This window comes from Amblyomma americanum, chromosome 1 (assembly GCF_052857255.1).
Source record: "Amblyomma americanum isolate KBUSLIRL-KWMA chromosome 1, ASM5285725v1, whole genome shotgun sequence".
Taxonomy (NCBI): Eukaryota; Metazoa; Arthropoda; class Arachnida; order Ixodida; family Ixodidae; genus Amblyomma; species Amblyomma americanum.
In genome coordinates, this window is record NC_135497.1 from 319,397,958 (window position 1) to 319,423,222 (window position 25,265).

The 25,265-nt window shown below is 45.3% G+C and overlaps 1 protein-coding gene across 1 annotated transcript in view; it reads right to left on the bottom strand.

Annotated features, from left to right (window-relative positions):
• Positions 1-3,497: 3,497 nt before the first annotated feature.
• LOC144115399 (nose resistant to fluoxetine protein 6-like) overlaps positions 3,498-25,265 on the bottom strand; it is a 32,006-nt gene continuing 10,238 nt past the window's right edge. Inside the window, exons 2-10 of the mRNA XM_077649772.1 lie at positions 25,127-25,220; positions 24,208-24,294; positions 21,989-22,154; positions 19,403-19,485; positions 12,427-12,552; positions 9,598-9,718; positions 8,977-9,166; positions 8,620-8,762; positions 3,498-4,902 (exon numbers count right to left, since the gene is read on the bottom strand). Coding sequence (XP_077505898.1) covers positions 4,699-4,902; positions 8,620-8,762; positions 8,977-9,166; positions 9,598-9,718; positions 12,427-12,552; positions 19,403-19,485; positions 21,989-22,154; positions 24,208-24,294; positions 25,127-25,176 — 1,170 coding nt within the window. The 5' untranslated portion in view covers positions 25,177-25,220 and the 3' untranslated portion in view covers positions 3,498-4,698. The remainder of the gene's footprint in view (positions 4,903-8,619; positions 8,763-8,976; positions 9,167-9,597; positions 9,719-12,426; positions 12,553-19,402; positions 19,486-21,988; positions 22,155-24,207; positions 24,295-25,126; positions 25,221-25,265) is intronic.

The following is a 25,265-nucleotide window of genomic DNA, read 5'->3' on the forward strand; positions in this document are numbered from 1 at the left end:
TAGGTGAGTACTGGTAAGATACAGCTGCTATACTTTTCTCTTGAGGTATATTGGTAAACTGCCACTCATGAAGGGAAAGAACCTGCCAAATGCGCTCCACCGCTTTCTTATGCTTCTAGTTGTTTTGCTCTCGTGATTTGGATCTGCGGTCACTACCTGCCTTGAGTAGACAAATTCCCTTACCTCTTCAAGCACCTCGCTACCAATTGCAAGAACAATGGAAAGCGCCGGCGTCGCAGCGACACGAGCGATACGGATGGCGTGAATGCTGCGCGCAAGCTGTGGAGACGACTTGCTCTTCAACTTGACGTGCACCGACTGTTCGGCGCTGCGCTCCGATCTCCGCCAGCTGGGCGAGGCTTCGTGGCGAGACCGTTGTCCCTCCAGCAGGTCCTGTCCAGGCCTCGGAATTTCACCCTTGGCCTAGCCTCGGCGAACGTTCACTTGTAGCCCTGCTGGTGAGGCGGACGACCTCGATTCCTTAGAGTATTTTGTTGCTAGCTGGCATTATTGTTGTTGCAGAAATAAATGTCTTATTTGTGTCAGCCAGAGGGTCGATTCCTTCTTTCCCTCAAAGCAAGGCTCGCCGTGGTCGACGTGCGCTTCGTAGCGCGCATGATCACGGGTGTGGTCCGGGCGGTTTTGAAATGTGTCAGCCGCGGGTAGGCGGGGAAAACGTATATATCCCCCCCCCCCCCCCCTATTACAACAACACATCTGCTGTTCCCTTCCGAGACTGTTGAACATTGCTTTGGTTTTCTGCATATTTATTTTTAGGCCCACCATGCTGTTCTGTTTGTCTGACTCATTGAACATGCTTTGCAGTTCATCTCCTTAGTGACTCTGCAACGCAGTTTCATCAGCTAATGGCATATTATTAAGGCATTCTCCATCAACTGTTACTCCCAGCTGTTCCGAATCCAGGCCTCTGAATACCTTCTCTAAAGAGGCAGCGAATAGCATTGGCGAGATTGTGTCTCCCTGCCTTACCTATTCCCTTATTGGAATATTTTCTTCCTGGCTTTATGGAGGACTAAATGTATCTAAGCAGCGGTTATAGATATGTTCCGGTATTTTTGCATAAGGCTCTTCTACACCCTGATTCCGCAATGACCGTTGAGGTTTCACCTCGATCAAATGATTTTTAGGAATATATGAAGGCTATATATAGGGGTTGGCTACACGGATTCTTCACGTTTCTCGGTCGCCTAATTGACATTGTGCAAGTGGTCTATTGTCGAGTGTATTTTACGAAAGCCTGCCTGATAATTTGGTTGATTTAAGTCTAATGTTGTCCCGACTCTATTAGCGATTGCCGTAGTAAAGACCTAATAGCAACGGATAGTAAATTGATTGGCCTGTAATTTTTCAAGTCCTTCACGTCTCCGTTCTTATGGATTAAGATGATGTTAGCGTTCTTTCAAGCTTTTCGTACGCTCGAGGTCATAATTCATTGGGCAGCCAACGTAATATAGCACAGTTCTTATCTCCCCCTTTTTTTTTGTTCATGGTGCAATTTACCAAAACATTATGAACTAGTGCTCTCTGCTCTCCTACTCTAGTCTAATTGTTTTCTGCACCTCAGCATGATGCTTGTTACGCTTTCTAGCAACAAAATCCCTTTTTATATGCCATCGTATTTTTTTATTCTCTGTGCACGTTTTCGCCGAGTGGTCTTACCTTCAGCTGCGACCATTTGATGTAGTCTGCTTGGTTGAAAAAAAGGAACTCTTTTGGCGCAAAACCACTAATGAAGGACGAGGACAGAACACAAGATGAAAGAGCGCTACTCTCAGCTCTCAACTTTGGAAAGTAGCGCTATTTCGTCTTGTATTCTGTCCTCGCCCTTTCTTGGTTATTTTGCACTAAAAGTATTCTTTTTCGACGATGAACCAACTCGGCCAACAGAAAGTTTTATTGATATCCTGCTTGGTTGTTCCCGCAGGTTTCGTCACTAACCGCGGCCGCAGGGGAGAGCTAGCTCCGAAGCTCCTAGCGCGTACTGGGGAGGGGAATTATCTGCAGTATTTACACGTGGTTGGAAAAATTCAAATGAAAGGGTGGAGAACTATAGTCGCCCGGCAAATACAAAGAAAACAGGCTCTTTCAGTGCCACCAGGTGGGAGCGTCGCCGTGAAGTGCACAAGGTGCGGCTATTTTGGTAGAAAAAGGGGCAGCTACTGGCTCGCTGCTACAGCTGCCTCTAAATCTGTCGCAAAGTCTTCATGCCTTGGCTCTATCTTCTGTGGGAGCGAACCAGATGAGGTGCACATCCTGTGGGCTTCTGACGTCGGCTCCCTCTCCTTGGGAGCATTGCTGTTTTTTGTGAATGCCGCTTAAACTGCGCACTTCTGTATTTCACTGAATGAATAATGTTTCAGCTCCTAGCCTGGGAGCGATTCTCACGAAGAGAAACAACATTAAAACAGCAATAAAGCAGACAAGGCTCGTTTATTTCACCGAACTTTTCTGCTGTTTTTCAAAATCTAGCACTTGTACGCCTTCTACTTTAGACACGATAAATATGCCATCTACTTTGTTCATAGACAAAAAAAAGCTTCTGGAAAATCGAGATATCGTGCAAAAGCAGAATCTGTGTAAGGTGAGGCATATGCTTTCGCGCTATTTTAACGTAATGCTGAAAGGTAGGGACAGCATTTGACGGCCGCAGGTGGTGGAATGTAGTGCACTTTGCAATGCCGTTTCGAGAACTGTTAGAGTATAAGAAAAGTGCAATCAAAGAGTAAATAAAACAAAAATATGTGGGTCTAATGTATTTCGCGATTTCCTATAAAAATATTTAATAAGGCCGTTGAGCAAATTTCTCACACGCATCATGGTATACTCAAACGGACAGTGGCTTAATACTCTGATCATTTTCCCTGTGCTGTAACACATTAAATATATTATACGAAGCAAGCTCTCTTTCGAGAACTAGGTTTCCTCTCTTCTTGGCGTCAAACGGATTATTCGACTACTTTAATTTTGGCAATAATTCACTGCATATGAAACCTGCATTTCAGCCTGCCCAGAGTGATTCGCACGAGCCGGTAGCAAAAGCGTTATTGTGAGACACGTTTGTGCTACGTCTCATGCTATTTGTGAAGCCTACGCATGAAGCGCCCTGTGAAGTCGTACGATCGTACAACGCCGACACGCCTCGAGTCCGCCAAGCTTCGAGTCCGTCAAGCTCTATTCTTTTGTACTTATTTTTCTCCGATAGTTGTGGCTTCACAAGCAAACTCTATTTGCAGTCATTTGCCAAAACTTATGCCACAGGTACCAGTTTATAACGTCATACTGTGCCAGGTATCACACCTATTGTTTTTCGAAATGGAGTTAAGTATAGAAGCAGTGAAGCCCGCCCGAACAGTTTTTGGGGTGGTGTAGGCAGCTGAAAATCTGTCCGTCTGTTGGTACAGACGAAGATGATTGGGGCATGTTTAAAAACTCAATCTTTTTGACACGTCCGGGTCATAAATTCCTTCGAAATAGGATCATGTTGAACGCCACCTTTGTAGTATTTATTGGGCACAGCTGCAGTGTAGTTTCTGCATAGACAGCAGTTTTTTATACGAGGATATAGCTTGCTTGATATTCTTTGGTGACGACAGCCATGGTTTTGCACTGATAGAGCAAGTCTAAAGTTTAACAGCTCCCGATTGTTCGCCCGATGTCACGCGCAGTCTGTTCTTAAGTATCTTCTGAGCGGTCATAACTTATTCAGCCCCGTTATGTAATACATAAAAAACGTAGCTTGCATCACCTGATAAGTGAAATTCATCACATCAGTTTAACGCTGGCAAAGCTGTCTTTCAAATCTTCTCTGTGCACTTTAAACTCGAGTGCTGACAAGACAGCCTGTGCTTGAAAACACCCAAATCAGCCAACAATGATGAAAATGCTGATTCGATCGCTGTTCGCAAGGACTTCAGGCATATACAACCTTGCTGAAATATTAGATTTCTAGCGGTTGCTTAAGCTTAGGAGGGGTTTTATGGTGGAGGATGCGATGGCTTCGGAACTGAATTAACGACCGATAAATGCAGTTCCGACATTGCAGTACGCCGTCCTCTCGAAAAAGAAGCAACACACTGAGCTGATAGCGCCTATGCCGCGTGTCATGTGTCTGCGTTATCGGGCGCTTTCGCCCTGATGTCTGAAACGTTGTCTGTCCGTGGCGTCTCTTCTCACATGAGTGTTTTCTATATAGATATGCTGCTTGCGTGAAATAAAGGTTGTTGTTGTTATCGTGCCCGGCATCGGAGTCAGGCTCAGTTCCTTCCTGCCCGCTGCCCGGCTGCGCTCGGCGTCCGGCAAGGGCCGCAACACCACACACACAACGGAAGGGCTATCACTTCTACTGACAGCGAAATACTACGACGCATAACAATATGAAGGAGACCTGTGCTTTGTTGTTTCCTGTGCGTAGAAAAATTACGCATATCTTTTCATGCCCTACTGGTCGGTGCCAAAGTTATCAGCCTAAATGGTAGAAAACTTCGAGTCCATATACTATGTCTGTCGTACTACTAGAAGTAAATGCGCACGGCATCTGCTTCATTGCAATCAGGCAGAAGGACTGCCCGCAACTTTCCTCACACGGCCGCCTCTGTGCGGCGCCTTTGAAGCGTCCCACGAAATTTCACACTCAGCAGAAATGGCGGAGGAATGCTTGACCGTTCGTCTTCCTCCTGGTCAGAAATAAGAGGATTTTGTGGGCTCGGCTCCAGCGTGAGCTTCGTTGTGTTGGAATTGCTGCTCCTTCCGCCTCCTGTTTCCGCTTCCCATGAGCCTGGTGAAAGCCAGCTTCTCGAGCGCACTTGTCGGTCCTTCGCACGCTAGGTAAGCCAGGTACGAAAGCAGGAAGCTCCAGACAAGCACCGAGAAAAACAAGGAAACCTGCAAAAAAATGGAGTAAGATTATCAATGCAAAATAAGCGGCAGTAGAAGGCGCTAATGTTTTGTCAAAGAGCTCGCACCTCCTAAGCTTCAATGTTTGCGTAGGATTTTAATGTCCTCGCGGACATCTCCTACCGAAAGCATGCTGAAACATTGTAAAGATGTGCTAAAACCGGAGGTTTAAGAATAAACTCTCAGTAACATCTAAAAATGCAGTTCTTGAGTTATGAGACAATTTTTCGGAATAGTACTGACAGTGGTGACGGTCGTTAGTGAACAGGCAGCACGTGTTATTTATTAAGACATAAGCGGCGGTTTGAGGCGTTAATTATTAAAGGGGCTCTGAAACACCTTCCGAGGAGTGCACACGAATTAGCTCAATCACTGCATTGTATTGTCATGAAAAGCTGAGCCAAATAATACACTTCTGCACGCAGCAGAGGACCCACAATCACGCCCGAAAATTGGCGAGCCCTTGCCGGCGACTTTTTCATGCTTGCACCCTCCTCCGTCCCCCGCATCTGCGTAGACAAGGTGAGAGGTGGCCATTGGTTAGATTCTTTCAGACGTCAGGCAGCTACCATGGCCGCGGCCAATAAGCCGCTTATCTCCGGCGGGTCGGCTAGCTCCGCTCCCAGAGGGGGGTCGGCGAAGGAGCGCCTACAGGTCTTCCAGCGTGCAAAAAGTGACAAGAGAGGGAAAGGCGATCAGACGCTGAAATTCAATTTTTTTACTTCACATTACTCAGCTTCTTTAAAGCGCATTTCAAAAATCCTTGCTGTACACTATTCGTGAAGCGGCGGGCTTCAACATCCCTGGCATGCCGCAACTTTATTAGAGCCCCCTTCACAGCCCCTTTAAGGTAGCTGCGCCTGCCATCCCAGGGCAGTGGTGACACTCGATGGTACCCATAAAAGATGGCGTTCACGTGCAACCTGGCAGGTGGCGGTTAAATTAATAACTAGCCGCACGAGGTTGCTCGTAAAGAGCAACATGGATCTCAAAAATTCCACCGGTGGCAGCGCCTGCCATCCCAGGCCAGTGGCACACCACTTAACAGCTGCACCACTGCGCCAGGAATGATATGAGGCCTCCCAGCGATCTATGAATGTTAAGTAAAGAAAGTTCAGTTCCGCATATATATGGGCATTAACCCACTAGCTATCGTGTCATGCTATTAAGCCAAATCATCGCGCAGATCAGAAGCGGCGCGGCGGCGGCTACGTAGAGCCATGCAGAGGTAGGATTGCCAACTCCGTGGCATCGGGTTGCATCACGCGGCAGCACGCAGCGACTACGTTCACAAAGTGAGCGGGCGTGCTTACGCCTTCTCACACGTAAGCAGTCTTAAGTGCCTCTGCCGACTTTTCACTGGCCACTTAAAACGTAATGAAATAAGTAAAAGACTAGCAGTCTTCATTATAATTAGGAATTCTTAGCCGTTATCAGCTGCCGCATTACTGTTTAGACAGTAAAAAAATATTGTGCTCAGTGCTGCGCCACAAGAAATCCTGGCTTTCCCATGGCATGCTCAACAGAATCGAGAGTCAGAAGCGCACACGCTGCCACAACCACCAGCATACGGCACTCGGTGATGTGCGCGTCACGTGATCATCTTGAGATAGCACAAAATTACCCGTAGCGCCAGACCTGGGCTAACAGCCTTTTCGACCAACTCCTCTATGCTTTGCACAGCACTTAAACTGGGCTTCCAAACCACTTTCGGTTAGAAGTCGGGTACAAGCGGGCATATGAGCGTCCTTCTGGTGAGACGCTTGCTGTACAAAATACAAAGGTCCCAGGCGTGCCGTTTTTGTATACCGGCTACGTGTGGGAAAATACAGCCGTAAATGTTCGATTGGCTGGATTAATTGAGAACGCGGGCTGCATTCGCTTCTGTGTCTAGAGCGCAACCACATTGCTTTTGAGTGACGTGTGTTTTCGCTAGAAAATCACGGCTACTAATGCACCGCTGTTGTTTTTTGTTGCTGTGGCATGCCCGGCTGGGCACTGCTCTACTTTCAGTTTGTTACGGTTGTGGCCTTATCATTGGCGAAGGTAGTACGCAATTCCCGCTAGGCTAGATGAGCGGGCTAGGTCTATGTTTATGCTTGCAAAATAACTCAGATGACAAGGATGAAGGCACAAAGGAACCCACATGGTCCAGTCTCAGCCCTCTTAAAGAAAAAGTTAAACATTCAGCGCATGACCGCCGATTGCACAAGAAATCTGCTGTTCAAGACCACAGCCACGCCTTCTGCTCCATAAGAAGTGACGTTCGCACTGTCAACAAAAAAAAAACGAAAACCGGTTCCTCACTATTCTCTGCTTCTTGTTGAATGCAGTGATTGACGCAATTCAAATACCGCGCCGACGTTCCCAGAAGTTGTTCCGCCGTAAATATTTTGGGTACTCCCCATCGTTATCAGCTGCCGGGCTTGTTTGCAAACAGAAAAGTCTATAAGATGGTTTGGGCAAAGCAGTCTTCTTCAGTATTCTACGACTGCATGCTAGCGCACCTCCGCTGGTGAAGATGCATGTCAAAAACAAAACATCAAGAAGAAATTTCAAACTTTCATTTGGAGTGATGACTGTCATCTCTATCAATTAACGAAAAAAAGGGCGCTCCCGTCTGGAAGATGTTGCAGTAACGAGCGTTAGCTGTTTGGTTTACTAGACGAAGAAAGCGAAGCAGAAGGCGCCCGTTGTCCAGTTACGCCCCCTCAAGATACATCGAAACCGGAATTTGTTTTGTTTGGGGAATCAAGGTGGGCATAGAATTCGGCTTGCGGTGCGATATGGTAACGCTTCAATTAGTAATAGCATGTATACAATGTTTACCAATTATTTAATTGTGATTTTATTTGTATACCACAACCCATAGGGTTTTATTTGCCTACCAAATTCGGTACACAACTGTCCCCGAATGTCGTGCCTCTTCTTGTTGGAGTATATATAGCGGAACGAATCTATACACGTATAGCGGTACCGTGACGGGACAGTTTCCTCCCGTCATAGGACATTTTTTTGGAGGCAAGGGGGGAGAGAGATGGGAGGACACAACAAATTTTAATGGCCGCCATTTGGCGGCCACATAGTTGGACCTCTATCCACCATATTGGACCGGGACGTCAGCATTGGCACGCGGCAGGTGGTTGTTTCCACAATGCTTTTGTAGATGGCGCTGCAAGTCTCAATGCGAGATGTGCTGTTTTGTAATTGCTGCCACAGATGGCGCTGTAATTGCAGGGTGGTAGCAGACACCACGAAATCTCGAAACGTGATGAGTAAGAAAGCCCCGCCGCGGTGGCTCAGTGGTTAGGGCGCTCGACTACTGATCCGGAGTTCCCGGGTTCGAACCCGACCGCGGCGGCTGCGTTTTTATGGAGGAAAAACGCCAAGGCGCCCGTGTGCTGTGCGATGTCAGTGCACGTTAAAGATCCCCAGGTGGTCGAAATTATTCCGGAGCCCTCCACTACGGACCTATTCGTTCCTATCTTCAGGTGTCCAACGATATATGAGACAGATACTGCGCCATTTCCATTCCACCAAAAACCAATTATTATTATTATTATGAGTAAGAGCTAACGCTCTTAAAAGTTACAGTGCAGAAGGATACACTTGTTGAACGCCCTTCGAATATCATTCTTAGCATTCTCGTCCATTGTTTAACTGAAGAGCATCAAGCAGTCAATCGTAAAAGCAGCCATATTTCACCTGAGTGAAGTGTGAATAGAAAAGGCGCTCCCGAGACGCGTGCAGCATGAGCTCGATGAATGGCAGATGGATGAGGTAGACGCCGAACGAAAGCTTGCTCAACGGCACGAAAACGTCGCACGACAGGAACCTGGCGAAAACACCTGCGATGAAGAAGCATGGGCATACTATGTTTTAAAATATTGAAATGAAGGTCTCAAAGTATTGAAATGAAAGGTCACAAAGGTATCTTTCTCACACAGAAACACACACGCTCGCGCACGCGCATGAACACATACGTACATACACGCATGCGCACGCACGCACACAACTTCTACCCGCTCTCTTCCTATATGCGCTTGAATGGAAAAGCCTTACCGCCTCTTCCCGTGGAACACACCAGCGTGGCCCAGGCTAGGAAGAGCGACCACAGGAAGCGGTCAGAGAACGCAACGAGAAGGTTTCCCACAACCGAAGTGGGATTCGGGCTCTTGTACCAGGCGATCTTCATGAATATGCAGCAGAGCATGGAGACTGACGCCACGCACCAGCCTGCTAGCCGCATTGCCTAGTAGAAAGAAAAAAGTACAGATGAATGTGAGCACTAATATTTCAAAGGAGTGTAGTTTTCTGACCGCTGTCAAAAAGACGCTCTGCATTTGAATACAAAAACAAGTGCCGCAAGTGAGAACAAGTAAAGAAATTGATTCATTCTGAAAGGAATGACGTAGCGAACATTTGGCTCAAGTGCGCGACGAAAAATTAGGCTTTTAATTCGCATTCTATAAAGCTCGGCGGTGGTTACTAACATGGTATAAATGCAAAGTCTACGGCTTCACTGATAAATGGCAATTTCATGCAAATATCATTCAAACTAAGAAATCAGAAAGGTTCCCCGGATGAGCACACGACAGCTGCCATTACACACTGAAGCACATAAAGTGAACTGGTTATTTATAGTGCGCAAAATGATGATTGGTTTCTTCTTGAGTAGCCCACCTTAGTTAATTTGCGCTGCCTGAAGTCTTCCATGATGAGGAAAGTGATGCATCCGCTGAAGTAGCACATGGCGTGATAAAAGGGTCGTTGGTAATAATTATTCACGGTTTTTATTGCTACCCTGTAACAGAGGACAAAAACGTACAAACACACATATTAATAAAACAGAAAGCGAGTGAAAACTGCGAGCCGGCCGCTGCAAAGCATTAAGCTTCCTTTGCCTAACAATATTTTTACTAACTTTCGGTGAGCCTGAACTTCTTACAGCATCCAGGGCAGAGATTACGTAACTTCCCTCACATAAGAATGCCTTGTGATTTCTCGGCACTTGAGCGGTGCTCACTAAAGATAACAACAGGATTGTGCACGGTTCAAGATCACAGCATCTAAAGGTGGAGGCGCAACCGATTTACGAAGAAATTCTAGGGCAGCAAACAAAAAAATTTTTTCCAGTAAAAAAAAGGTCTTTTAGTAGCTCTTAATGAGGGGTCGCATATTTAGGAAGTATGAAACAAAAACTGCCTACAAAATGAGTAAAGGGACGCATTGAATTGTACGTTATCAGTTATTAATATCACATGTATATAATTAGGCCGTGGGCGAACGCGGAGGCAGCCTTCGCGCCCAACACTTTAAACAGTGGCAATGCATGAAGTGACCTCATGTGAATTCAAGGTTATCGGCGCTAATACCGCTTGGCTCTCTACACCGCTCATCGCTCTGTACCACAAACGAGGGGGAAAGTGCGGCGTTCACAGCGCATACTCATTCCTTGTGTCTAGAGTGCTGACAAAACACCATCACGCTTTCCGTCGCATGCAGCGGAAAGCGACCTTACGCACGACGTTAAGAACGCCTTTTTCTTTAGCGATATTGTCGTATTGAGCAGAATAGGCAAAAGATAAGACCACTTCGACGATTAGATCTGCCCTCGGAGCGCGCGCTGCATGGCCACTATGTTCGGGGGCAAAGACATGAGGGAGGCGGCTATGACGTCTACAAGCCGCCGCCGAAGGTTTCTCAAAGCGATCTTGAGAAACGGCGTCAGATAAGGCTCACGGATTGCAGGCGTACGGGTAATTAGAACTGTCCTGAGGTTCCCCGTATTCCTTTCTGGATGTTGAATACTGCTTTTTTTTTGTCGCATTTCTGATACCTTAATCTTTTCTTGCAAAGAAATTAACTTAAATTTTGTCTGTATCTTCAAGCTCAGTGCATTCTTTTTTGATTCTCCCGTCCTCTTGCGTCCCTCTTTTCGTCTCTGTAGAAAGTACGCTCCGTTATTTCTGAAATGGCATGCCAGTTTGCCCAAGAACCAGTTCTGACTAGTTTGCTTTATTCCTGAAAATACATGCCGGTGCAGCCTTTCTTTATGTACTAAACTCATTTGCTACAGTATCTGCTTAAAGGTGAAACAAGGACGGAAAGCATAGCCTTGTGACATTTTTCATGACTTCGCTTCCCGTCTCGGAATTTTTTTTTTCATACTCGGTAAGGAGCCGGCGTGTTGTGTGGCAGAGGATGAATCGTTTTTTTTTTCTTGGCAAAGAAACTTCGGATTTCCAAAGCGACAATTTGCGCGTGACTCTATACAGGGTGACTCTTCTTTCATTTTATTTTTTTTCTTATCCCTCGATAATCTACACTCTACAACCTTAATAATCTACATGCGGCACTAACCACAGCGGGAGCTTTCAGTTAATTGCACCCAGAGCTACTTCTGGTCACTTCGCTCCAGTGGTACCAAAACTGTCCTCTTAAGCAGCAAGTTAACAGCACAAAATTACAGAGGATGCTCGACATGGCGAGATTATAACATAAATATTTGCTAAAGGCGCCTTGTTGGTCTAGGCTCTGTCACGGAAAACGCCACTAAGAGAATTGAATCCCATCTTGCGGTAAAGCTTTAGCGATGACCAGGCCGGTGCACAAAAGATCTTCAGCCGAGATGAATCGTTTTATTTCTTGCCCAGTTTTCCTAATAAAGAGAGTGAAATTTTAGGGGCTGCTTCTATAGAACTTTTCTAGCCGTTCCAACCACTTACATATAATTGCCTTGTTTTACTGGCTTATGTAACAGGTATGTAACACAGAAAGGGGGGCTAGTTGATGGTTTTGTTTCTACACCCCTTTTTCGTTTGCGCGGTTCCATTATTCGTTCAAGTTGTACTTGCTGTGACAAAATTCTAGCTCAGATGGTTTTAGCCCGCCATAAAATAAAACGCGGGGAGCTGGTTGCTTCAAAATATCACGCTGAAGATTCTTTGCACGTTAATGACGTGTCGTGAGTGGGCTTTCAAGGTGTGGAAGCAAACACTATGTATTGCAATATTTACGAAAGTATTGAAAATGGGGTGGAATGTAACCTGTAGCAAACCGCATTCGCACCGTGCGGTATACCTTTGTGCTGCTGAAAAGAAAAGCAAATAATGTTTTATACCCACCACTTAGGATTCACAGTGCGCAAGCAGGAGCGGTGAGAAAGAAATGGACAAACACACCGCTAACTCACAACTGATAGGTTCACTAGTAAAATGGAGATAATGTACATAGGACTGCGCATGAAAAACGAAGTACTGGCCATCAAAAAAAGGACAAAAAAAGGAAAAAACAGCCTGACTTGAAGTCGTGTGCGATTAACTCAATGTCGTCTCCCCCACGTGCACTGAAAATGATGCCCGGCTCACGCGAGCGTCCTTACTCCTCTCGATGCCGCAGCCTTCCGCAAGCTCTCGCGAGAGCTGCTTGCATGAGCCGCACATGTTTGTCATCGATATGACATCACCGTTTTTCGCTCGGCACACGTGATTTGTTAACTGTCGTACTCACTCGGGTCTCTGTGATGGGAGGATCAGGAACGGCATGACATCAGAATCACTGGCCAGGGTCCATGCGACGACAATGTAGCTCAGCAAGGACAACAGGACGAACGCTCCCAAGGTCATCGTTTTCCGGCTGAACACACAAAATGCACGGTGAGTTTCAGTGCAAGGGGAGAGGAAACAAAATCGGACAAATTGCAAGGGGCAGAGAAAATATAATCAGACAAATGATAGAAAATAAGAATAAAGCAAGGTTCTTAACGCGTTTTTTTTTTTAGCAGTATCGAAAATAGCCTACAATTACTGAACACTTTCACTCGCCCTGCCACTGCCCAGCAAGCCGTGTTTTTCCAACTTCTGCGACTTTACTAGCCAATGTAACATTCGAGCAGACCTATGGGTAGCGTGTTAGTCTGGCAGCGTGGATCCCTTTAACCTGTCCTCCAGTCACTTATTTCCTGTTATCATTTTTAGCGACACCACCTCCCATTAGTTGCTTCAAGGTATACCACGCGAACACCTTTTGCCATAGGCGAAACTCCATCTAACAGCCTCGTAACCAGCAGCGCAAGCCGTGGAACTAAGACACTGAGCCCGACATTGATGCACGTGAGCATTATCTTGCCATTATTCATTGGAGTGTCTCTCTCCAGGGTTTCTACGGCCACAGTCGAAAATGCGCTGTGACAGTGCGCTCCCGATGTTTGTTTACAAACTTTAACGAGCACGGGACGACATTCTTAATTTGTGGCTTCGTTGGGCACGCTTGTGAAACCTACTCTCCCCTGAAAACGATGTTGAAGGAGATACAACAGAAGGCAATGCACAGGTGGAACTGCGCATGCGTTTTCAACGGTAATAGCAGCCCAACAGTCGTCCATCCCATCAAAGTTCACCCCGGCGGCACGACCTTCCTCTGCGCTCTTGTGTTTGCGGGAGCCATGTGTGCGCCTTACAATTATCGGCGCCGGCATTTTAAGAGTTGTCGCTGTCCCTACTCCACGCCGAATATAGTGACCGCTCTCATACATATACAGCTCATCTATTAGTTTAGTTTGCGCCGTGGTCATTCCTGCGAGAAAGGCCAGTAATAACAAACTAATTTCGCATCGGAAACATGCACCGGACCAGGTTTTGCCGCTCTTCGTGCGGTTGCGCAGTACATCGGTGTACAAACATATGTACATAAATGGGCTGTGTTCTACGATTAAAAAGCTGCATACAATCCCTCAATTCTGTTTTACGCTATGGCGACCACGAGTAACTCGCAGCGGAGAAAAGAAATGTACAACATCTAGCACTGAAAGAGGGTCATAACACCATCTTCCAGTGGCTACCAGCATGCAATAACATCGTTGGAAACTATACAGCTGATGCTACATCTAGATTGGCCCACCGCAGTACGAACATCGTCAGGATACTGCTGGCAAGAGCCCACGCTGCAAGACATCTGCGAGTGCTTGGCTGAAACGAGATTTCAGCATCATGGTCTACCGCTGGAAACGCGGCATGCCGTTTGCACCGCCTCCACAACTCAATCCACCTACCGGCCTCTCCCGCTGCTATGATACACCGTTGTGTCACCTGTGGCTGGGACCTACTCCCATGCACTTGGTCGCTACGGCAGACTCTCCTGCGTGTGGGAACTGCGGGTGCGACGAGACAATTGAGAGCCTACTCTGTGGTTGCCCTCGGCTTGAGCGTGAGCGTGTCTTCTTGGCTGCAACGCTGCGGCGCTAGGGTCCTCGTCCCCTTACAGAAGCCAAGATTCTGGGTCCTTGGACTAAACCTTAAGCTCAGAGAACAGCTGTGAAGGCGTTTTTGAAGTTCTTGGAAGAGTCAGGATTGAGTTCAAGGTTGTAAACTTTCAGTGTGTGCCCTGTGTATCCTGTTAGTAATGTCCTACGGACACGTGGAAAAGTGATCTCACTCTTCTACCTCTCCTTTCTATCTCTCCCTCCGTTATTCTTCCCACGTGTAGGGTAGCGTACTGGTCGTTGCCTAGTTAACCTCTCTGCCTTTCCGTTTATCTTTCTCTCTCTCTTACGATTAATCAAAGCGAGCAGTTTGTTTCCCGTAACGCGAATTCGTAGTTCTGAAGATGGCATGATAGATGATAACAGCCCCGACGCGAAGGGTACCCGAGGCCAGGCCGCGTGGTAGCGGCAGGTGGCTGCGGGACGCTTTGAGGGGGTTGTGATGAGGTGTGCAAGCGCAAAGACGCAAGAAAGAGCAGAGAAGTGGCGGGGCGAGTGCTAACATCCTACAGATTTATCTAAGCACACATTTCCAAACAGGAGCACTCGCGCATGCGCAAAGCCTTCTAATCGCAACCCCACTGAAAATGTAACTTAAGGGCAAGAGTCGCGACGACGCTGAAGATAATGAACAGGTAAACACAAAAATATTTCAATACATAAGAAAACTCTGCTTTTCTAGGTTTGCGTGTACAGAGGGCGTTCTAACACATCGGTTGCTCTGAGATCTTTTCCGCTTAAAGCGGCTCATGTTCGAGCCTTCCTTCATGCCGACCGATTACCGAAGTGTTTTGTCAGCAGAGGGTGGCATTCGCAGACCTTACAATGGGGGGAATGGGGAGGGGCAGATTCAAGCCGTAGCCACCGTAGCCGTTATCTAGGGAATTCTCATGCTCGCTTAATCGGTCGTTTAGATAGTGATCCATCTGACAGATGTAGATTTGACTGCAGCTCAAACGGACACTATAAAAAACGGCTTCGTTGCACGGAATAAATCTTTCTTAATGTTTCTTACTGCGCCCAGAATTCTTTTGACCTTCGCCTGTAACCATGCGACAATGCTTCGATAGTCTGCATGCGCCTTGAAAGCGACATCAGCTTCAAATTTTGCCCCAATTCTCTTGAGATTATGAGACACACGATGCACGTACGGCATGACAGTGATGCTTCTTTTCTTTTGCTCTTCTGTGTACCTTTGCAAGGGTCTTTTTAACTTTTGTATCAGCGTTCCCGCCACAGCGACAATCATTTCGACAGGGTAGCCAGAATTTCCTAGACGCTCTACTTGGGCGCTGAAGTTTTCTTTTGTCTTGTGGTGACACGATTTTAAGACTACTGCGCAAAGGCATGACATAGCTATCCCTCTCTTAGCTACAAACGAATATAAAAAAACGCGGTTGCGAGTGAGAAGGATTTGCTCATGCGTGAGTGCTCCAGTTTGGCACTGTGTGTTTCAATAAATCCGCTGAAAGTTAGCGCTCGTGCCATCCACTTCTCTGCTGTGTCCTTGTGTCTATGCGCATCCACACCTCATCATGACCTACCAACAGTCCCAAATTTCTACCCTTCTGAAGGGGTTTGTGTTGCGGCGCGGGCAGGTCGGAACTACTCCGCTGGTAGATTGTGGCCCACTGGCCGCAGTTTGGCGTCCCCTGTTCTAAGGGAAGCGCTCGAATGGGCGCCGCTGGAATATATTACAGCTGCTCGGGCTACGGGCTTGCTGATAGCCACGGCGGAGACGCAGACTTATCCAAGCCATGTCGATATCTAGGAGGCAAGTGCGAATAGGGGCGCAAAAAATCAGAGCATGCGCTTCTTTCGATATACCCATTTAGGAAATTTTTTGGTATTTACTATATTAATAGTTTATGCATCCCACGCTTTCGACAAAACGTGACACCACGGCGTGGTGGTCTTTTCTGAAAGAGATTGAAGCACACCAGTCGCACTACAGATCTCCTCGCGTCGTGTTCTAAACCCTCCGAGCTGTATACGTGCATAGCACTGGAACCGCGCGTAGCTCCTACCCTGTTGGCATGCTGGCTCAAAAGTTTGTCCGAAAATGGACCGCCAGCCTGAAGCAAAACCCCTTCACCCTAGTGCTGCGGAGAACTTTGACTTTGCAAAATGGCTGGTATTTCAGCATTGCTAAGAAATGTCCAACAATTCGGGACAAAAATTTTGATTGTTGATAAATTGTAAGATATTGTTACGAAAATATTGAAGGTAATGGTCCATTTTTCTAATGTGCAACAAAATTTTTCTTTTAACGTGTTTTAATTTATCTAGTAGAGGAGTTAAGACTGCCGTAGAAAACTAATGGCGAACGCTTTTAACGATAGCAAAAACGCTAAGAGCAAAAAAAAAATTTCGAGACTACTGTAGGGTGGTTGGCGGATGTATTGATTTTCATACTGAAATCTTACTTTATAACAAAAAATTGCGTTCATGAATTGTTTCCTCCTCAAAAATGCTTTTGTAAACAATTTTTGGGTATGAATAAATATTTTGCGAAAGCAGTTTTTTGCAGGTGGACACCACCTCCACGTACCGTGAAGCGCGACCGAGGTGTGCACTGACCCAGGGAGCCAGTTATGAGCGTCTTCAAATTTTTCATCGTCAGTGCCAGTTTACCCAAATGTACGCCGGCGGCCTGTGCTGCCGTGTCGCGTTTCTGCAGAATTATTGTCAACGCCAACGCAGACTGCTATAGGGCAGCGTTTCTGCCACAACGTTGTCCACGCCAACGCATGCAGCGCACATCTCTATCTCACTACCACCGCATAGCTCAAAGCGCGACTATTAGTTTGATAGGAGTACAATTTGATGAAGAAGAGAATGCGCAACGCACGAAGCTCATCTGTTCGCGCCGCCGTGGGTTGGAAACCCAGTCGCGGATATTTATTTGATATGTTTTTTTATTTACTTGCTTCTCTTGGCTCGAACCCACAAGCGTCGCAATATCTCAACTCATGTTAACTGCCTGAGGTCTTTCTGGAGTTTCTTTTTTTTACTCGAGCTATGCTGAGAAGTTCAAAAACAGAAGCGAAAGCGCGCCAATTAAGCACCACAGCGATAACTGAAACGTCAAAGCGACTCTGTTTCGATTTCGCACAGATGTAAATGTGAAGCATAATCAGACAGCTCATGACACTGGCGCCAGGCGGCAACTTCGTTTTCACCGCTGCCCCGGTGCCATTCGAGCGAGACATGTCTCGGCAGGGGAACGGAGCCACGAGCAGCTGGTACAAGCCGATGTATTGGCCTTCAAATGCTTCGTATTGGATTGCTCAGTAAAATTCGTTTCGTGTAGTGTGCGGTATGGGGTACAGCTTGTGGCTCGACTGCACCTGTCATGTGGCTCAATGACGTATTAATGTAGGACTTCACTTCTTAGTTAAAGATGAAAACACCTCCTACGCGCACTGGAAGCGTGAACGACTGTGTCCTTGCGAGATACACGAGGTGCTGTAGGGAAACTGAAGAAGCTACTTGAGTGTCGACTGACTTCTCCGTTGCTATGTACGAGCTATTAGCGTTGCTGTGGAAGATTCTAATCAGAACGCATGGACATATTGAGCATTTAGCATGCACCATACACAGAAAATGTCGCAGAAGAAACACTGAGTCCTACAGCACTTCCAAAACACCAAACTGAAAAAACCTTTGCACAGCACTTCGGTTTTAAACTTGCCAAATGATCGCTACAATGTTAAATACGCAATCAGAGGCAACTTTGTACTCGCCGCATTTCAGTGTTGTTTTCGCCAATACTCTATTTAGCCAAGAGAGGTATGTTTTGCGATGCCATTAGAGCATTGAACTGAGCTCATGAGTATGTCAGATTTCAAAGAACAGTTAGCGAATAAATTTTGGTCAATTTTTTTTCTTTCTTGAGTCTCCGGCGGCTTTAAAGCTTCAGGTTGCCATAAAGTAAAATGTGCATTTGCAAGCCCTTGGTAACTTGCAGTTATTCTAATCCAGTTGTTCGCCCATAACGGGCACTAGTTTATCTTAGCCTTTTGTCTACGTTAAGTGAGGCATCCAGTGTGCATTGTCAGATGATTCTGATAATCAATTTGCGATTGAGAAGCAATATTCTTATGCATACCCTCCGATGGACTCGAAACGACGCATCGTGGCGTCGTTTCGACAGTAATGATTATAAAAGACAATAATTATTAAGTAAGACGTGGTTGCTTTTAATGAAATAGAGTATTATTAGTCTGCAAGAGTAAGTATAATGTGATGCTCTCGTGATTTATACCGCGAAGCCTTCTCCTGTCAATGCGGTAGAGATATCAAGCACTGTTTTTGCCTAAATGAGATTTTCTGAACCATGGACTCCTATTACAGAAGAATAAAAAGTACTAATTTCTCTTGTGTAACCTTTTCGTAGTCAGTGAGCAGCAATCAAGGACTCTTTTCTAAAAACCAAAGGAAGGCTTACAGGTATGTTTAGTAATTCTTTTATTCGATTTTTGTTGTCATGAAGAGTTACTTAAAAACATAGCTCACCATGACAAATGAAAGTTCTTTGATTTAAACATAATTCAGCCAAGACGCTCAGCAAGGCGGAAATTTGGGCGAGTTTGTAAGTGTTCATTTTCGCTATCAGCGCAACACGAACGGGAAACAGGACAGCGCCTGTTTGTGCTAGTCGTTCGTCTTGTGTTTCGTTCGTGTTGCGCTGAGAGCGAAAATGAGCCAAGACGCTTCCTTCTTTCTAATTACTCACCGGTCACATTTATAGATAATCCAGTTTTGTTGCTCTCGTGAGCACAGTGCATCGTTTTTATGTAATATGAAAATAGGATGATTATACAATATGGAGACAAAAAAGCAGTTAAGCAGCACTTAAGGGTACAGTAACCAGACAGGGTACTGTGCTGTGTCGTCTTCATCAGTTTTTAGGAAAGCATACGCTTGGAATGCGAAATATGCCAATAATCATTGTTAAAAGGCATCGGCTAAGAAAGTTTTCTCAGCACTGAATGCTAAGATCAGCGCCTAACTGCAAAAATCAGTAAGCTTGCAACTTTAGACCCGAAAATTTAATGCCGACAATGAACTTGAATTTTGAACTTCAAAGGCGAAAGTTGTATTTCTGCTTTAGTACTAAACTGCTTGCAACATTTGCTGTCGTGTGCTTCACATGAAGCTCCGATTACAAGTTATTTTGCACGCTTGACTAACAACTGAGTTTTTTATCACGCAAAAACTCACCTTTTCAGCAGAAGCAAAGTGACAAAAGAGACGAGGAAGAGCTGGAAGTCAGCAGAGAGAAACCACGTGTGGCCCAGCACGATCTGTATGAAATAAAAACAACAAAATTTCTCGAAACCCTGCTGAGATTTGCAGTGTTAGAATAATTCTTTTAAAATGAAAATGCATGTAATGTATTGTCCTGGCTGACAGAGGAAAAAATATGAAGCTGCGATGCTACTTTAGTTATTTACGGAGGTGTGACAGCTTACCATGGACGTGTACTTCACTTTCTTCCTTGTAATTAGTGTATGTCTTCTGACACATAACTAGCACTAACGGTATTTATACAGCTATCGCAACTGTTAATGAGCGCGCCCTGTCTTCATCGGCGCGGCTTCATGCGCCAAAAAATCGCTACCAAGGTGCGACTCGCAGCATTCATTTAGTAACGCTCAGAATGAAAGCAAAGGATTGCTTTCGTTGCATTGAAGGTTAACTACAACCGTTTTGTAGTTTACAGTTTACAGTCCTCACGAGCAGTAGTCAGTCACCACCCGATTTTTAGCCAGTCTCCTTATGGGCCATTTACCTTGAAATCTAAAAATAATGCATATATCGGAGATGGCAACGTATTGAAGAAGGAGCAGGTGCTGAACGTTGGACAATAAATTCGCAGCAAAAAAAAAAGGACATATGCCTGACATGCAAAAGTCGACATATTTAGACGCCGTTTTTAGCTCGTTCCGACCAGGAAAAGGAGTAATGCTTGAGAGATTTAATTATACCCTGGATGTCCTTCAAATAACACCTACGATAGGCTTTGTTTAGGTCATTTCTTGGTGCGAAGCACGAATACACGTCCGAGCTAGACGAGTAGAAAGGCAATCGTTGAAACCGCGGATAACGATGCTGACATATGCAATGGGAATGGCGTCAATTTGTTACCAAGAAGATTTCTCGGACGTCTTACTAACAGTTCTTCTGCAACAGCTGTAGTTGTAGGCATGCCAGTTCAGAAGTGTGGCGGATCGGGATAGTTGGCGCAAGTATGACATTTTCCAAAGTGCTAATACAGCACGGACAAAGAAAGAACAGACAGAGACGACCGCTCGTCCCTGTCTGTTCTTTCTTTGTCCGTGCTGTTTTATCGCTGTAAATAATTTCACGCATGCAAGTTATTTGCATGAAGCGGGTAGTACTTCTAGCTCCCAGTCTCGGTAGTCTCAGCTGATTATCGCTCAGAAAACCGAGGCGAATGTGACTCCAAATCTGAAGCCGAAAATGAATTCTAAACGGAAGCCGACTAAATAAGCCGCCAATTTTAGTCCGATGTGCTGTCGCATACAAGAGAGAGAGAAATTACTTCTGAGCTGTATTCTAACTCACATTGGCAAAGACCTGTGACTGACGCCTACCCGGCCATCGCTGAAAGCTGTGGACGGTGCTTTTAGCAGGTAAATCAAGGCGTGAATTACGCTCGCCCGCAAACAAGTTGCCGCATTGATAACAAGTGGCAGACACGGGTGACTGTAGTGCGTGAAACAACGGCAACCCCCGCACGGAACAAAGGAAAAGGGGATGAATGATTGCCGTAGTCATGGGTAACCTTTCGTCTCGTTTCACATTCTACGCATTCCATTATCATTCTGCGCGTTCTTGCGTTCCGGGGAAGTGTTTCAGTGGGTTTGGGGGTGGGATGACGCGAGAACCAGGAGGCATCTGCGGAATATGGAATCCAACGAGACTCTGGCGCAGAAGCAGGGAAGCACTCGACAGATAGTCAGAAGCAGCGAAACACTGAGAACGAAAAAAATCGGACGATCATTGTCCTAAAGGTCTGACATACAGGGTGTTTCACCTAAGTCGTTGCACAATTTGCAAAAATAGGCTTTTTGAGTTATAAGAATGCTTTTTTACGGCATAGAATGGCGGATGGTGTAGTACAATAGAATACAGCTAAGGCGTGCTGACTGGCAGGCTGGTTAACTAACAATGAACAGTCCACTTTTTAACTATTACCGTCAGGCTACTTCTAAACGTCAGACTATAGAATTTACAGAAAGCAGAAACCTTTGGCGCTACAGTTTTGGCTACATCGCGCCAAAATACATTCGCCTTCAAGAAGCTTGCAGGCAAAGCAACCTCTCCACTGCACAAACTCGTCGAAATGGCCAAAATTTGTTGTGCCACAGCGCTGACGGTAATCGCGTTTTAGAAATTCTAAAAACTGATATGGATATTACTTACGGTTGGCTCCACGCCTCATAATAATTATGGAGCTTAACAGTAATAGTTAAAAGGTTAACTATTCAATATTAGTTAACCAGCTTGCTAGTACCCCGTCTTAGCTGTATTCCGATGTGCTACACCGCTGCCAATGCTATGTCGAAAAAACCGTTCTTCTAACTAAAAAAAACCTATATTTAAAAACTGCATAAAGTCTTAGTTGAAACACCCTGTATATTGATTCAAAGAGCGCGGCTGCAGCATCTGCAACCTGCTACGCTCGCCCCAGGGGAGCATTTCACTTACTCTCGGCAATAAGACAGACCGATTTTATTTTTTAAAACTATGCTCTAGGATTAAACTGTGTGCAAAGCTTACCATCAGCTCCATGTCGTAGAAGTTCTTGATCTGGAGCAGCCAATGCCACCAGTGTTCGACCACCTCCTCGTGAAATCGGAGGAAGAACGTCTTCGTGTCCGGCCCCGTGACGAAAAGTGGGAGGACGTAGAAACACATGATGATGAAGAACAACGGAACGCACGTTCTGCGACAGCAAAAGCAAAGAGGTAAACAGATAAAATGCCTCAGTCACCATTTTTAGAGCAGGATACTGATCTCTGCGATTCAGGCATTTCGGCAGACAAATAAATTCTGCGTTTCATTTCAATTATTTACTAACATTAACTGGTCGATCGGCTCTCAGTGGTCTTTCAGTCTGGAAATTTTCCTTTTTTTCAGGCAATTATGAGTACAATTTGGTGACGAGGGATCCTTTTTTTGAGGAATTTTGTGAACCAATATTGGATTTAAAAAAAAAAAGCTCTCTTATCTAAACTTCTGGAGAGAAAAGGGCCCGAAATAGAGATATTGAGGTCTAATTTAGAGGTTTTTGATTACAGCATGGAACATCGCTATCGACGTTATCCTTCAAAATGAAAGGTTCAGTGTTGAAGACATTTTTGTGCGTATCGATGTGGTTGTAGCGACGATAATTGCTAGCAAACAATGCAGTCAGAGGGGATATGAAACGTCAGTGACGAAGAGACGTGGTCAAGATAAAAGGAAAATAACCCGGCATATGCTTACAGCTCCTTGTGAAAATGCGTGCTCGGCTGTTGTGCTGAGACACACAACCGAAAATTTTAAAACGCAATGTTTTGACATGCAAACGTTCCGTTTCATTTGGTATGCGCTGTCTGCAGACCATGACATTGGAGACACAATAGGTACGGCCGGCAGTAAGAAATGAGCAGTGCGGTAATGACTGAGATTCGTAACGGTCTGTGAAACTATAGTTTTAAGCACGAAAGTGCCACGGAGAAATTATCATTAAAGTTACACTAGTCATACCTGCGACAGGTATTCGCATACCGTATTTTGGCGGTTGCGGCGTTGCCAACGGCAGCCTAACTCTTAGCACAGCGCAGTACAGCCTTTCAAAACATTTTTACGGCGACAGACAAGCAGCTGAAGCCTGAAAACGTTACGTCTAATTGCCAGAAAGAAATATTAAGACGTCTAAAATTTTAGACAACAATAATAACGGTCTGTATTGCGTTTATTCATATGCGTAAAATAGGCATATTCACTCCAGGCGACATAGCCCGCCTACCAACAGAACCACGAGGTTTGAGCACAGCACAACACTGCTCGATCTGGCCTCACTTCGCCTGCCAATTTAAAATATAATTTATTGAAAACAATGATAACTGTTCCTTGATTTTCTACCACCATGTAATAAAATATCCCAGATTAGGTCAACAAATCTTTTACTTGTCTCCGACACTCACTGGCCCTTTGAGCTTACATCACAATGCGGTGGAATTCGCCACCCGCTTTACCATGGCAACGCACTTGTTTGAAAACTCCCACGGCACTGCGTATTCCACCAACGTGTTCAGCACCAATTATGCCAGTTTGTCAACTCATGTGAAGAGATAGTGAATACGCGTTTCACCTATTTTAAACTTAGAACCTCCAGAATTCTACTGAAGTATGAAATATTTTCCCCTTTTTTGGATCAGTAAAGACGTCGACAACAACTGTAACAAAGTTTCGGCTAAATTAACTTCAGCCCTGCTTTGTGCAAAGGGCAGCAATGAAAGGCTTCTCTCCTTTACCACCTGCTCCCTCAAGTTGAAGCCCGGTTACAAGTTATTGAGCACTAGCTTTTAGGGCACTAGCTCTACTCAACGCAAAAGTCACTCACCATTCCGTGCCTGATTTGATCTTGGTTTAAGCTTGAGAAGCATAGCGTAGCAACATACTGTCTTTGACAGATTGACCTTGGCTGATTTGGGTTAAAATCGATGTCCAACCATAACTGACCGTGCTCTACACGATGGGGACCTCCAAATTTGACTCGGATGATTTCCAAAAATTGGGCCCTGCCCAAGCCTGAAATTTTACCTTGGCCGATTTGGACCAAAATCGATGTCCAACCATAACTGAGCTTGCCAGAGCCAACGGCGGCCTCCAAATTTAGCCCGGGCCGTTGCCAAAATGTCATCGCTCAATGTTTTGGTGTAACCCTGCGTAACATTCTTGGAACATTTTCAGTTTCTGCTTAATGCTCTATATGTATCCAAATTTCTCACCTGATCAACCTTCGAAGCATCCCGACTACGAAAATGATCGGTGCACTTCCCTTCTGCTTTGTTACAGTGAAGGAAAGAAAGAACCCACTGGAACAAAAAAAAAAACACATTATTACTAATAATTTCAGCAATAAAATCATTTAAACATGGACTTAAGCATCAAAATCATTTCAGTCATTAAAGACATTTAAACCTGCTATCTCGAGCCGAAGCATTTGCATGCTGTTGATGCTTTAAATATCGACTATTCGTGTGAAGTGTGAAATGCTCCTGTGCAGTATTCATTCCGACGAAAAAAAATTTATGGTTCATGCAACTTATTTATGGTGACGGCTACGTGTTTCAGTCCCTGATTACAGCTGGCTGCTGCATCCATATCCTGCATTCAAGCTTTCTCTGAAAAAGGGAATGCAAAAATCAAAATATTATCAGCTCTCAAAGACATACATATGCATCAACGGCTTGGTTTAAGTGGGGTTTTTATTCTGGCTATGAAGGAGCCGCAAGTACTCCGACCTTTCATGGCCAACATTTTTGGACAAAAATTTTGAATATTAGAAAATTGTGAGGTGGTCTTATGGAAATATTGAACTCAACGGTCCATTCTTCCGATGTATAGCAAAATCCTTCTTTTAAAGTTTTTCCATCGCTAGCATGGTGCACTTACGACTGCCATAGAAAGCTAATCAGGAACGTTTCTGATGATCGCGAAACGTTAATAGCAAAAAAAATACAATCCTGTCTACGGGAGATGTGCGGATATATTGATTGTAATAGTGCAATCTTACAATGTATGAAAAAAAAATGCTTTCATGAGCTCTTGCTCGTTCAAAATGCTTCCGTCCAGAATAGTTGTGCACGTCTGATAACGTCTCGAGGCGTTACCATTGGTACTGATATTTGTTACGCGTGTACTTGCCTGAGGAAAAAGAATGTGTCAACGCCGTTGAACGCTCCTGCTATGATCATGCACGGCCAGGACTGTGTGTCGATGAGGAAGTTCAGAAAGCGTGCTGAAAAACCAGAAGCATATTTTACTGTTTCATTACTAGCGATTA